This window comes from Rhipicephalus microplus, chromosome 4 (genome assembly GCF_043290135.1).
Source record: "Rhipicephalus microplus isolate Deutch F79 chromosome 4, USDA_Rmic, whole genome shotgun sequence".
Taxonomy (NCBI): domain Eukaryota; kingdom Metazoa; phylum Arthropoda; class Arachnida; order Ixodida; family Ixodidae; genus Rhipicephalus; species Rhipicephalus microplus.
In genome coordinates, this window is record NC_134703.1 from 24,848,596 (window position 1) to 24,861,105 (window position 12,510).

The window sequence follows — 12,510 nt, forward strand, 5'->3', positions numbered from 1 at the left end:
GCGCGAACAGTCGTTCTTTTTTTTTTCAATTAAGAAACCCTCCAGCAGACTCTGCCTGCGACGGCGTTGAGATGCAAGACAGTGGGCGAGCGTAGAAAAAGAGAGAGAAGGGAACGGGTCGCGCATGTGCAGTAGAGGCGTAAACGCCGCTGGGAGGGATGTCTAAAAGAGAGAGGGGAGGGGCATACATGTGGTTGGTCGCGCCCCACACCTGATTGATTTCGACCATAAGACGTTTCGTATCTAAAGATAAGGCAGCTTCGCACTAGGGTGCCAAGCCGGAAGGAAGCCTGTTTGTTTCTCTTCGGGTTTCTTTTTATTTTATTCAAGAAGCCTTACGGACCCAATAGGGAATTGTGTAAGGGGAGTATCAAAAGGATATATGCATGAATTTGCACAAGCTACATACAAACAATAGCATTAAAAATTGTCGATGTATATACAACGCCTAACTGCTACAGTGATGAAAAATAATAATATTATAATAAGATTTCTCTCCTTATTTCTTTCGTTCTTTTTTAATATATGACGCTTTACGCGCTCTGAGAGCGATAGAGAAATAAAATGAAATTGCCCCGTTTCAGCTTGTAATCTGTAAATGTCGTCGGAAGACGATAGTCTTGCGTGTGGAGAGACTGAACAAAACATTTATTTGATGTTCTGCGCAAGAAAATCGGTGAAAGGTATTTCGGAAGCGCTGTGTTAGAGCGCCTCGAGCGTGCAGCGGAGGCGAACGAGCGCATCAAGTCACGTCACTCGTGAGACATTGGCGCCATCTGGCAGTTTTTTTTTTTTTTTTTGAAAACAAAGCGCGTGCTTCTGAGATGGCCATGTGCGCCCGTCTCAGAGGTGATAAGGTGTAGAACGTAAGGCGACGGGTAGGGGCCACCACCGTCTCGTTTTAGCAAAGCGTTGGAAACACTCGCCTTTCCGTGCAAGCGTTACATGGTCAGCGCAACGTCCTTAGAATTCCTCATGTATGCCTTTTCTAGTAAAAGACGAACATTCAGAATATATACGTGTTGTTATGATGCCTCAAATATGCGCAATAATTGCTTTTTATTTGACAATCGCACACATATGATCGCTGATCCGTAAGCAACATTGGTGGGCGCTGTGGATGGGGTCGGCCATTCGAGGTATCCGCTGGTGCTGTCTAGAGTACCCGGTTCGCGGAAACGGTGGACAAACAGACAAATGTACCACCGGCAGACAGGCAGACAGACCAAAGTTTTTGCGTCGAAGTTCCTCAAGAAAGACTATCGTCTTTAATAAAAGGAAGAGACAATGAGGGTAATCTAGAAGAACTGATTTGCTACCCTGTACAGGAGTGGGTAAATAAAGGTCGAGAAAAGGATAGGGATAGAGAGATACAGAACATATTATTGAAAAAAATCACATACACACACATCCAGGGCGTTCCTATCACAGTAGTTTGTACAGACCAGTTGAACGCAAGAAGCGCAGGAGTGCCTTCACAGCCTTCTTCTGCGACATAGAGTCCTGTCGGTATAGCGCAGGGTTCTTTCTTCCGAAAGAGTCTGGTCGTCCAGTTCGTCTAGTGCTCGCTAAAAAAACGCAACGTGATTACGAGGCATGATATTTCGATTATCCGGAGTTCTTTGACGTTTACTAACTTCGCACAAGACCGCGACCGGGTTGCGACTTTCTTCGTGTGGGCAGCGGGAGCCGCTCGCGTGTGAGATGTATGTGCTGATGTTAGGTGCGGGAACTGTGAAAATAACCTGCTCATTTAGAAGCACGTTACTTTGAGTAAAAGGTTATTTTTAGAATTACGATCACTCGGTGGACATTCGGCGTGGATTCTATAGCTAAATAAAGAGTGAATGTAAAGAATTCCCCAGTTACTTGTGAAGGTGACCAAATTATTCTGAACAGGTGTTTACAGGCATTAGATCAGTGGTGTATAATATGGGAGATGGAAATAAACTATAGCAAGACGACATTTACGCATATTCATTCTAGTGGGCGGGAATCGTCATTCATGTATCACATCGAAACTCACCCTTTAAATAATGCCGATTGTTTCAAATACCTAGGAGTCAGTATTATGCACACATTGAAGTGGCACTCGCATATCGATAACATCTGTTCTAAAGCAAACAAAAAACTTTATTTCCTTAAAAAAAAACTGGAACATGCCACACCAGATGTAAAACTAACTGCTTACAAAACATTCATACGTCCTGCCTTAGAGTACGCTAGTATTGTATGGTCGTTTCACCAGAAGGTGTTGTGGACAAAAATTGAAAAGAATACGAAAATTAGCAGTCCGTTTCATATGCGGTAGATGCCGACGCGCACACTCAGTCACAGCTTTGTTAAAGTCCTGTGAGCTTGAGTCTTTGGAATATCGCAGGCGAAAACATCGCCTCAAATTTGTTTTAAGCTTATAAGCGGGCAAACAAAGATAAATAAGGATTTATATATTCAGCTCCCTGGAAGGCGATGTGATCGTCTTAATAATAGTAGAGCAATTCAACCTTATTTCACACGCACGAATGCTTTCCGCCACTCCTTTTTCCCAGACACAATAGATATGTGGAATAGTTTACCCAATGCGGTTGTGCAACAAACAACATCAGTGGATTTCGAAAATGCATTGGATGGTTTTCTTTGTAGTGATGCGTGCTGAATTCGGTTGTCAGCATTCATTCGTTGATTTTTATGTGTGTAGTCACTGTTGTTTGTGTCTTATTTTTTTACTGTTGGTTGTTCATCTCGTATTTATATGTGCTTTTGAATTTTTCTTCTTTGTGCGAAGGTTATGTACTTTGTGTCACCCTCCCTGTAATGACCCCAAGCACGGGGTCGACAGTATCAAATAGATAAAATAAAAAAAAATAATTTGATGCAAAGTAATATATGATTGCGCAAAAAGGGCCGCCGTACTTGGACGTCCGATTAAGGCCGAAACCTCTGACACCGAGTTTATTTGTTAATAACGGCGCTGATATTATTGTTCTCAGAGTGAGCGCTCAATTGTGCGAATCAGCTGCCTTTCAGCATTATAGCACAGGAAGACAGAAATAGCGTGCACCACTGTCTATTGTCATCGTATCTGTCGTACATAAGGGCTTTCGACGGTTCCGCAGCATGTGTATCCGACGACAGATCGAGAATTTGGAATGCCAGCATACGCTGTCACCGGCCGTGAATGCACGCGCCAATATGGAATGAATTCTAGCTACACTCGGAGGATTACGCGTGACGCTAAAATCGAACACAGGACGGTCTTCAATATCAAAGCTGCAAGCAGAGTCGGCGTCAACACTTTCGATCATTTGCAAGCAGCCTTATGACGACAGTCATCAATTCTCCCTTTCGACGTTATTCTGCTTGAGTAGAATACGATAGAAGCTGATGTGCAAAACAACCTGCTCGTTTAATCAGTCTGGCTGTCACTTCGGATTTTCAGTACAATATGGTCCAAGCAAAAACGACCTTTCAGAAGAGTTTCACTAACGCATGCAAAGGAAGCCTGAGTAACAAGTTAAACCAGCGACAAGCCGCTCTTTCTTTCTTTTTCTTTCGTCTCGCTTTCCTTCTTTGTTTTTTTTTCGTTTCTCCTTCCTTGCGTCTCTTTTTCCTTCTTTACTTTTTTCCGACTTTCTTTCTTTCTTTCTTTCTTTCTTTCTTTCTTTCTTTCTTTCTTTCTTTCTTTCTTTCAGCATTTCTTTATTTTTTATTTCCTTCTTTCTTTTTTATTTCGTTCTCTTTATTTCCTTCTTTCTTTCTTTTGTATATGTGAGTGTGTGCGTGCGTACGTGCGGAGGAAGGGTGCTTTCAACCACTTTTAGGGACGAAGCTCCTTATGGCTTGGTTCTGTCACTCCTCCTCCTCCTCCTCCGTATGTATGTATGTATGTATGTATGTATGTATGTATGTATGTATGTATGTATGTATGTATGTATGTATGTATGTATGTATGTATGCAGCCAGCGGTGGCACATACCCGCTATAGAGCGGGCATGTGCCACAGGGGTTGCGAGATGGGAGATGGCGTTACTTAAAGTGTCCACTAGATGGACGCATGGACGGACGCACGGATGGATGGACAGACAGAGTAGCAGACGGACGGATGGATGGATTTACGCACGGACGTACGGACAGATGGACGCACGAACGGACGGATAGACGGATGGACGGGCTCACGGACGGACGCATAGATTGACGCATGGATGGTCGTGCGGACGGACGGAAGCGAGGACGAACTGACGGACGACAGCACGGACGGGCTGGCGGACGCTTCGCCCCACTTATCATCATTCACTCCCTGGATATGCTGTGACTTCTTTATATATGATCGCATGTGTACGTGTGTATATACGCCGCGGCAGACGCCAATTTGAACATTCACGGTTTCACCCTTTCACCTTTGTTTCTGCCAACTTTAGTGATGTGGGGTCTGCATTGCTGGTGAAACGTGTTGTTGTTTTATCTTAGCATGGGAAGCGGACAGTTGTTTGATCGATGAAATGGTGGCCGATGTTTCCTCAGTTATTCCGTGAGCGGAAATAAAATTGCCTGTCATTTTGCTTGATGAATATAGTGAAGATCACGTGACAACATGTCGAAGGACCATGCACGAAATACGGAAATCGTTGAGGATAGGTAAGTGCAAGCGTTTCAGTTTGATGTGTATAGTAAGCCCGCGAAGGCTGCAGCAGTATGCCTTGAGTCATGGTCCGCACGTGATCAAGGTGCTAATGGGTACACAGGCATATACACAACGGTAGTACGTTGTGTGTTTCAGTGTTATCTAATGCGCAGAAAAATCTCCGCCATTGCATTGAAGTTAAAGTTTACTGAACTCCGCAGAACGTCTTGCTGTGCTAGTTGGTGTGTAACTTAGAGAAAAACCCAAGCACATAAGGAGCACCAACAGAAACAAACACAAAAAAAAGAGTGACGAGATTGCCGGGCAAAATGCCCACGCTCAGTGGACACTGACGGAAAACGCCGTCACTCCACGCAGCCAACAAGGTGACCGCCATAACAAATGAAGTCGACCGTTACGCATTTTTACCTCCGCAGAATAATTCCGTCGTTATGACGAACAATGTGCGGCGGCAACAAACCCCAAGAGGACAGCGTATAGCCGTGAATGACATACACCAGACAGAACAACAAGAGGGGGCAATTAACTGCTAATGACGACAGCTGCAATATGTTTTGAATAATTACATCGTTAACGGGGTGTGATATATATCACGATGTCACCGCGCTACCATCATCGCGTGCGCATGGAGATTAACGACATCAGCAATAAAGCGAAAGCCCAATCCGCTTTCGCATTACCCGGCTGTATAAGGCAAGCTGATTTATTATCGACCTTGGGTGCAGGGCGTATTTGCATACTGTGACCTCTAATGTGCCGAGAATACCATAGACTGTGCATTTGTGTGTGTATGTGTGCGCGTGCGTGCGTCTGTGTGCTTGCGTGCGTCTGTGTGCGTGCGTGCGTATTCACACCTGTGGCGCTGTGCTTGAAGACGATATGTCGTATTTTCCTAAAAATTCTTGCATACACTTATTCGCGGACAATGCAGCAAGCTAAACAAAACTGTGTAAACGTCCTCCTTTACTTTTCTCCTCTCTATGCGATAACTCCGTCTCGACCACCTAAGGTCGGTATACGGGCTAGTAAGAGCATGTTCAGAAACAAGTTAACTAATTGAATTATGCATACGAGCAAAACAAGTTGTGACCTCTTACTTCGCAAGATGTCCGTGCTTAAGAGAACTGGTGTGGCACCCACGATCGCTCCTAAGAACCTGTATGGGATCGTGTGTACTTCCACGGATACCCTGAACATATTTTATATTATATAACCGGCCGGACTTGCCGCATTATTAGTGTCCAACAGGCGCCGAATGTAGCGGACGTTGAGTATAAGCTATAAAATATATTGACAAGCTTTTACACGCGCACATACATATGCACGTTCATACGTATGCGAAGTCAGTGAAAGTTCCTTATATTTTTAGGAGACTCTACCTGTTAGCAGGCAACGAGCGCATACTTATTTGAATCACGTTTGCATTATAGAGCAAATGCGCCCACGAAGCAAAGCGTAATTTAATTTGTTGTTTATTATAATCATTAGTACATTGGCTTCTACAGCCAAAACCCAAAGAACAAAGAACTGCACCATGCCCACATTTGATGCCAGTCCTAGTTTGCGTACCGTAGCACTGCTCTGTTTACTGATCCATTTCCTGCATTAATTGTCACTGATTCTAGGACAATCGTTTCTTTTCGTTGCATTAAGAGGCCACGTCTTTCTCTATAAGCACTGTTCAAAGAGGACTCGAATTTGCATTCAGTTGACTGCAGTAACGTTAGTCTCAAAAGTCGCAGGACCTTCCGCAGACTGTCGCAAGACCATCCGCAGCGTAGCTGCTCCGTTCTTTCAAGCTACCTGCGAGTGCAGTACAAATGACCACTGCACGTAACAGGCTGAATCGAACTGGCGGAAGGTCGCAGTTCTCCACTATGGCGTCTTTCATAATCATATGGCGGTTTTGGGACGTTAGACCACACATATCGATCAATCAACTCATTCCTTGCGTTCTCGCGCCGCAAAGCCAGAGGATCTCGTGATGCATGAACATTAACACGTCACGTTGCGTGCACACCTTCATCTACGCTGGCGTACTCGGTATACGTCATCGCCCTATCTGAGAGCACGACGCCCACGAAAAGGGGGGAGAACAAACTTTATTTTGAACTTTCAGCTAGTTAGGCAGCGTGCAGATACAATCGTGAGCGTGCAGTGCAACCGCGGAGCTTGTCAGCTCAACATAACCAGACCAGATGAGAAGGTCTTTAAAACAAACAATGCCTCTAAACGGGAAAAGAGGGAGGTCAACCTGGCGTGCCTGGTTTGCTTCCCTGCTCTGGGGGAAGGAAAGAAAAGACTGGGATGTGTTTCTTCGCAAGCATTAAAGATCAGCTTAGGGTTCTGGACATTTGTTTGTTTTCATTCTGCTTTATATATTTTTGATTCTACGATTCTAACAGCTGCTTGTGCTTTTATTATTTGTAATGATCACCGAGGGTCCCGTTGCAGTCTTGTACTTTGGGACCCTCGTCTGTATATTTTACTCCCTGTAACATTCTTTTATGACATGATAATAAACTGATTGATTGATTGATTGATTTAGCTCAGATCAACCGTTGCTACAGCTATCAGTAGCGACGGGTGGTTTAGAGTGGGCAGGATCATCGCATACTATTCGGAAACAAATATAGATTCGGAAACAAATATAGGGCGTACGAAAATGCATGAACGGATCGTCAAAGAGCTAGCTTACGAGTACGCCTTCTGACAACTTCGGTCTCTAATAGTTAAAAAAAAACACTCGAAGCTTGCACTAAACCATAAAAAGCTCATACACACGGTATCATGCGTCAAGTTAAACCTCGCTACAGCAAAGTACAACCTTGTTAAAGCCAAGTTCAACCTCTTTACAGCAATAAATCATTCCAACATCATTTCCTTTTCTTCTGGGTACGCCACCCGCCAAAGGCATCAACTTACAATAACCCCTTTCCGGTCCCGAAATAACTGCTTCAAATATTCTTTTTTTCCTCGTACAGTAACTCAGTGGAATGAATTAACTAATAACCAAGTGATGGAGCCGTTCTTAGAGTTGTTTGCAGCAAATTTGACCTGATTGTTTGCATCATGCTGTTCTATTTTTTTTTGTTTGTTTGGTTTATGCAATCTTGAGTGCCAACATTGTGAAAATTATATCTGTAACCACCCTGCTAAAATCTCTGTAATAGGGATTGCAGTATGAATAAATAAATAAATAAATAAATAAATAAATAAATAAATAAATAAATAAATAAATAAATAAATAAATAAATAAATAAATAAATAAATAAATAAATAAATGAGCGGCCGATCTGCGACACCGATCAGATTCACTGTATACGAGCTTTGCCCGGGTTTAGTGCAAGCTTAGTGGCATCACTAGTGTTGATGCCACCGACGCCGACACTCGATTTCCGCGATTGGTGGGGAATTCAAAGGCTCTCGCCTTAATAAGTTCGAGTTCTGGTGCTCATTTCCTCGCAGGTATTTCCAGTGACAATGTCCATAATGGCGAGTTTCTTGTCGGCCATCGCCATTTTGGGCGTGCCATCGGAAAGCTTCATCAATGGCTCCCAGTACATGGTCAACTTCATCGGCGTCGTCATTGCCATCCTCTTGGCAGCTCACGTCTTTTTGCCCGTGTTCTACGAGATGGACATGATCAGCGTGAACCAAGTGAGGACAGCTCGAGAAATCGCTCCTAACCTAGTACCTATCTTCATCGACGAGAAGTCGACGTCCCTAGCACCCTTCTCTTTATCGCGCAGATAGTTTATTCTGTTCATTAAGGTCACAAGAAATGAGAATGCTAATACCCTCTGTGTTTTTACGTGCCAGAACCACGATAAAAATTAGTCGAGAACAATAAATTTTCCCAGTTCCACTACCCCGTGTGAAATGTGCAGTAGCAGTGGAGCTGCGTTTTTGCGGTGTTTTCATTGCGATATTGTCTGAGTGTGTTTTCGTGCTCTTCGTAGAGTAGAGATGCACGGGAAAGGGTGTGTGGCAGACCCTGAGACGCCGGATAATGCTACAGTACCTTTAGGCTTTACTTACGATCTAGCCTCCCTTTCTCTGTTTCACCCTACGGTTACCGCTTCGTCCACGACCGAGTAAGTAACGCCATCTATGGGTGTATCTTACATACTCGTCGGAGCGTGACATGCGACGTGGACATTCATCTGCCACGGTGCCCATCCCTTGAATAGGCCCTCTGATAAAAAGAATATGACAGTAGGAGGAGGAAGCAACAAAAGGGAGAAGGCAGGGAGGTTAACAAGAAAGACATCCGGTTGGCTACCCTACACTGGGGGATTAGGGAACGGGACAGCAAGATCAACTAAGGAAAGCGTGTGGTTGGCTATATTATTGCTTCGGGGTCAGGATTAGCTGCACGGCATATGAGCTGCATGTTCGTCGTTGCCGTAACGCTACAGTCTTAATGAGGTTTTGTGATTTTTTTCGCCTAATTGTCTGGCTATCGCTCACACTTTACCCAGGACCGAAAAGAATATGTAATTAAAAAAACATCTCATAGTACAATATATATTCGCCGGAGATGATTCGAAGCCTTTTTTTCTTTTCAGTTGGTGTAATGATTCTGCACAGTCACCTCTACTCACCCTTCTCCCCCCGACAAAAAGATGTTTTTTACACTTAACGTGTTCTTGCACTGCCTTTGTGATCGGCCCACTTTTGACCAAGCTACGATATAGTGACGTTATCATAATCAAGCAAATCTTCACGATCTGAGAGGTCATAATTATCTTCACGATCTGGGAGGTTATTATTATTTTTTGCAACACTGAACTGTCCACGACGCTGCGGAACGCCGACGTCAATATTCAGTTCATGCGTTTGATGAGGCATCTAAAACCGCTGTCCATCTAATCGTTATATAAAAGGCTTTGCTTCTTCGCTAAATAGTGCGCTTCGTTCTTGACACCGAAATGACGATTTTTTGTTTGCAGTATTTGGAAAAGCGCTACAACTCTACCTTCATACGAAAGTTCACTTCTGGCGTCACCGTGGTTCAAACGGTAATTCGCAGTTAGATTCTTAATGCATGTTTTTATTTGTTTAATGAATACACTAAACCTACTTACCCGTTACAGTGTTTCTACCTGGGAGTAGTGCTATACGGTCCATCACTTGCGCTTGGGTCGGGTGAGTGCCTGTATATAGATGTGTTCTTGTGTCTACGTATCAGTTTTGTGTATATGTGACCGTTGTACATATCACAGTCAACACTCGACACCTGAAGTAGAAATACAGTTGGCGAAATAGGCTATTATCTCCAGACATTTCATTAAAGATAGTTATCTCTCTGTTGTCTGTTCTCACCAGAGTACAGTGTGCACAAGCTCTGCCTTATCACTTTGTAATCGAAGAACGACAGTATCACAGTTCTAAACCTAGAAAATTACAGTTTACGTGCTAGGAGTCCACCCCAAAATAAAGAGCACCTTTTTTGGTTCCGGAGAATAAATAGATTCATACATTGATTTCATGCACTGATAGCCTCAATATCGCACGGATCTAATCACCAATCTGTTTTCGTTTCGTATGACAGTTCTAAAAAAATATTGCAACCACATGCATGCTTAAGCAAGTCAATCTGCCGTTTTTTTTATGCGTTAATCGCATGTACTGTTTTTTTTAACTCAACGAAATCTCATCTTTCTTGCAATAAAGTAATGCTTTCAACCATAACCCACGCATATGTGTCCCACCCTCGACTGTTTTGTTGTTGTTGAAGAAAGAAAGAAAATACAAGGAGATGTGAGGGCATTTGGAACCATTAAGAGTTGATGCTGAGACACTGCTTTTTACAATTAAATACCTGATCATTTCTTTCATACATGGTCATACGCAGTGACCGGCCTTCCAGTATGGCTGTCCATTCTTCTCAACGGAAGCGTTTGTGCTTTTTACACCACAATCGTGAGTATCGTCACATGCCATGTGCCTAAAATTGTCTCAATTTCTTTTGGTCAATCAATGTCATGACAATGGACGCCTGTTTTATCGTACAATCACTGGGGACTGTAGACGAAGAGGGAGGATAGGAGACACAGCTACGAGGACTACAACGTCTATCTCTCTACGCAGGGAGGTATAAAAGCTGTCGTCTGGACCGACGTCATGCAGATGTTGCTCATGATTTCCGGCTTCTTTATCGTCTTCATAAAGGTAAACAACCCCGTTCTCTGCACTTTCGCTCTCTACATACACCCAACCAAGTACCCTTTCAACACGTTGTCGTGAATATCTTAAACACTCTATATAAGGTCCTAATTTTTCAAGTTCTATCTTGACGAATCACAGTTCTTTTTCTGGCGAAGTTCGTATTCACTTACCTGTAAAGCTGGTGGCGTTGGTGCCACGGTAGCAACATAAAGGCTGTGGGACAACGAACGGTGGAAGGAACGTAAAAGAAGCAATGGCGACACAGCCCGCAAATGGCGTTCTGGGGACGGTGGCTACCTATGATAAAATAGAACGCTGAATTTAGTAGTGAACATTGCTCCAGAAAGAAAGCAAGAAATAAATAAAGAAAGAAAGAAAGAAAGAAAGAAAGAAAGAAAGAAAGAAAACAAGGAACAAGAAAATAAAGAATGAAAGAAAGAAGAAAAGAAACAGAGAAAGAAAGGAACGAAAGAAGAAAGAAAGAAAGAAAGAAAGAAAGAAAGAAAGAAACAAAGAAAGAAAGAAAAGCAGTTAATAAGGCACTTTCATACCTAGCTCCATTTGCCCACTCTGTCCCAGTTAAAGACTCTTGTTTTATTTTTGTCCCAGAAAAATAATGACTTGGCGGGTTCGGCAACGCTACTGAAGCAGTTTATCAATTGAATGCGCACTTGAGAACGTTTGTTTTCAAGTGAACAACACTCTCGGACTAGGTCAAAGATAACCCCTGGCACTCCAGATTGACACCCTCTAAAATAGAACCTGTAACAGTAGGTACTTCATATCTGGGCCCCGTCCTTCAGGGAAGTATGAAGGGGGTATTATGAGCGGGTTCTAACAGCGAGTACATTTAGGCCGGCCGTTAAAAAATTTTGCGGGTGAAAATGTGTACCGAACACTCCCTCACCGCGAACGGGTATGTGCCCCAGAACTTTCGCACATACAACTATTCAGCGCAGGTTCACTAAAAAAACGGAGGCAACAGACGGGCGAAAAAAAAAAAACACGATTAAGATTTTAAGGCAGAAGTAACCAGCAATTGAGAAAAACCTTTAACAAACAGCCGGTACTAAACCAGCGATAAACACTGTGGCCACACGGTTCAGCTTTGCTCAGACATCTGTACGGAGTGATTCAGCGGTACGTACAAAGGGAAAAAAAAATCCACGGTACCCAGTGGCTGTGAGAAGATCACAAAGCCATTGAAGCCCCACTATACGTGAACGATGACGTGCTCGTATTAGTTCGGTGTCTGCGACTGGTTTAACTCGAACCACTCTGCGCTGAGAATCAACCTAGAAACAACCAAGCATGGTCTGGCCTTGCAACGACCTAAAACCGAATAGATTAGATTTCAGCATCGTCGAGCTTCGCTGTTTCAAGGATTGCGTATTGCAAGAATCGCCATTTGATATGCGAAGCGTCTTATCGTTACCATATCAGACACTTTTAGTTGGGCCCTCGTAACGAGCCACGTACACCGCGTTGCCATGGGAGAGAACTGCGCATGCGCAGTACGTAACGCATCTATTTCAGAGATGCGCGCGTACCTCCTCCCCCTCCCCCCCCCCCCAAAAAAAAAAAAAGAAGCGTGGCGTGCGTAAACGTGACGAGGCGAAGCTTACGTGGCGTGACGCTCTCATGATATCTCGATTGGTATAGGAACCAGATAGCAACAAAGCCGGCCCAAACCG

The 12,510-nt window shown here is 43.7% G+C and overlaps 2 protein-coding genes across 8 annotated transcripts in view; one reads left to right on the forward strand and one right to left on the reverse strand.

Moving 5' to 3' along the window:
* LOC142814197 (uncharacterized) overlaps positions 1-12,510 on the reverse strand; it is an 82,316-nt gene that overhangs the window by 16,243 nt on the left and 53,563 nt on the right. For 4 of the 7 annotated variants that reach the window (XM_075892350.1, XM_075892348.1, XM_075892347.1 and 1 more), the window contains 2 exons: positions 10,987-11,113; positions 9,733-9,801 (listed from right to left, as the gene is read on the reverse strand). Coding sequence is in view for 2 of the 7 variants with exons in the window: in XM_075892352.1 (XP_075748467.1) it covers positions 10,987-11,113 (127 nt within the window). In the remaining 5 variants the exon portion in view is untranslated. The remainder of the gene's footprint in view (positions 1-9,732; positions 9,802-10,986; positions 11,114-12,510) is intronic. The other 3 variants (XM_075892349.1, XM_075892352.1, XM_075892353.1) reach the window with 1 other exon arrangement.
* The window catches only part of LOC119171364 (sodium-coupled monocarboxylate transporter 2), a 41,726-nt gene that overhangs the window by 9,562 nt on the left and 19,654 nt on the right, over positions 1-12,510 (forward strand). The window contains exons 2-6 of the mRNA XM_037422215.2: positions 8,111-8,302; positions 9,598-9,666; positions 9,742-9,793; positions 10,503-10,570; positions 10,739-10,819. Of these exons, the coding sequence (XP_037278112.2) occupies positions 8,111-8,302; positions 9,598-9,666; positions 9,742-9,793; positions 10,503-10,570; positions 10,739-10,819 (462 nt within the window). The remainder of the gene's footprint in view (positions 1-8,110; positions 8,303-9,597; positions 9,667-9,741; positions 9,794-10,502; positions 10,571-10,738; positions 10,820-12,510) is intronic.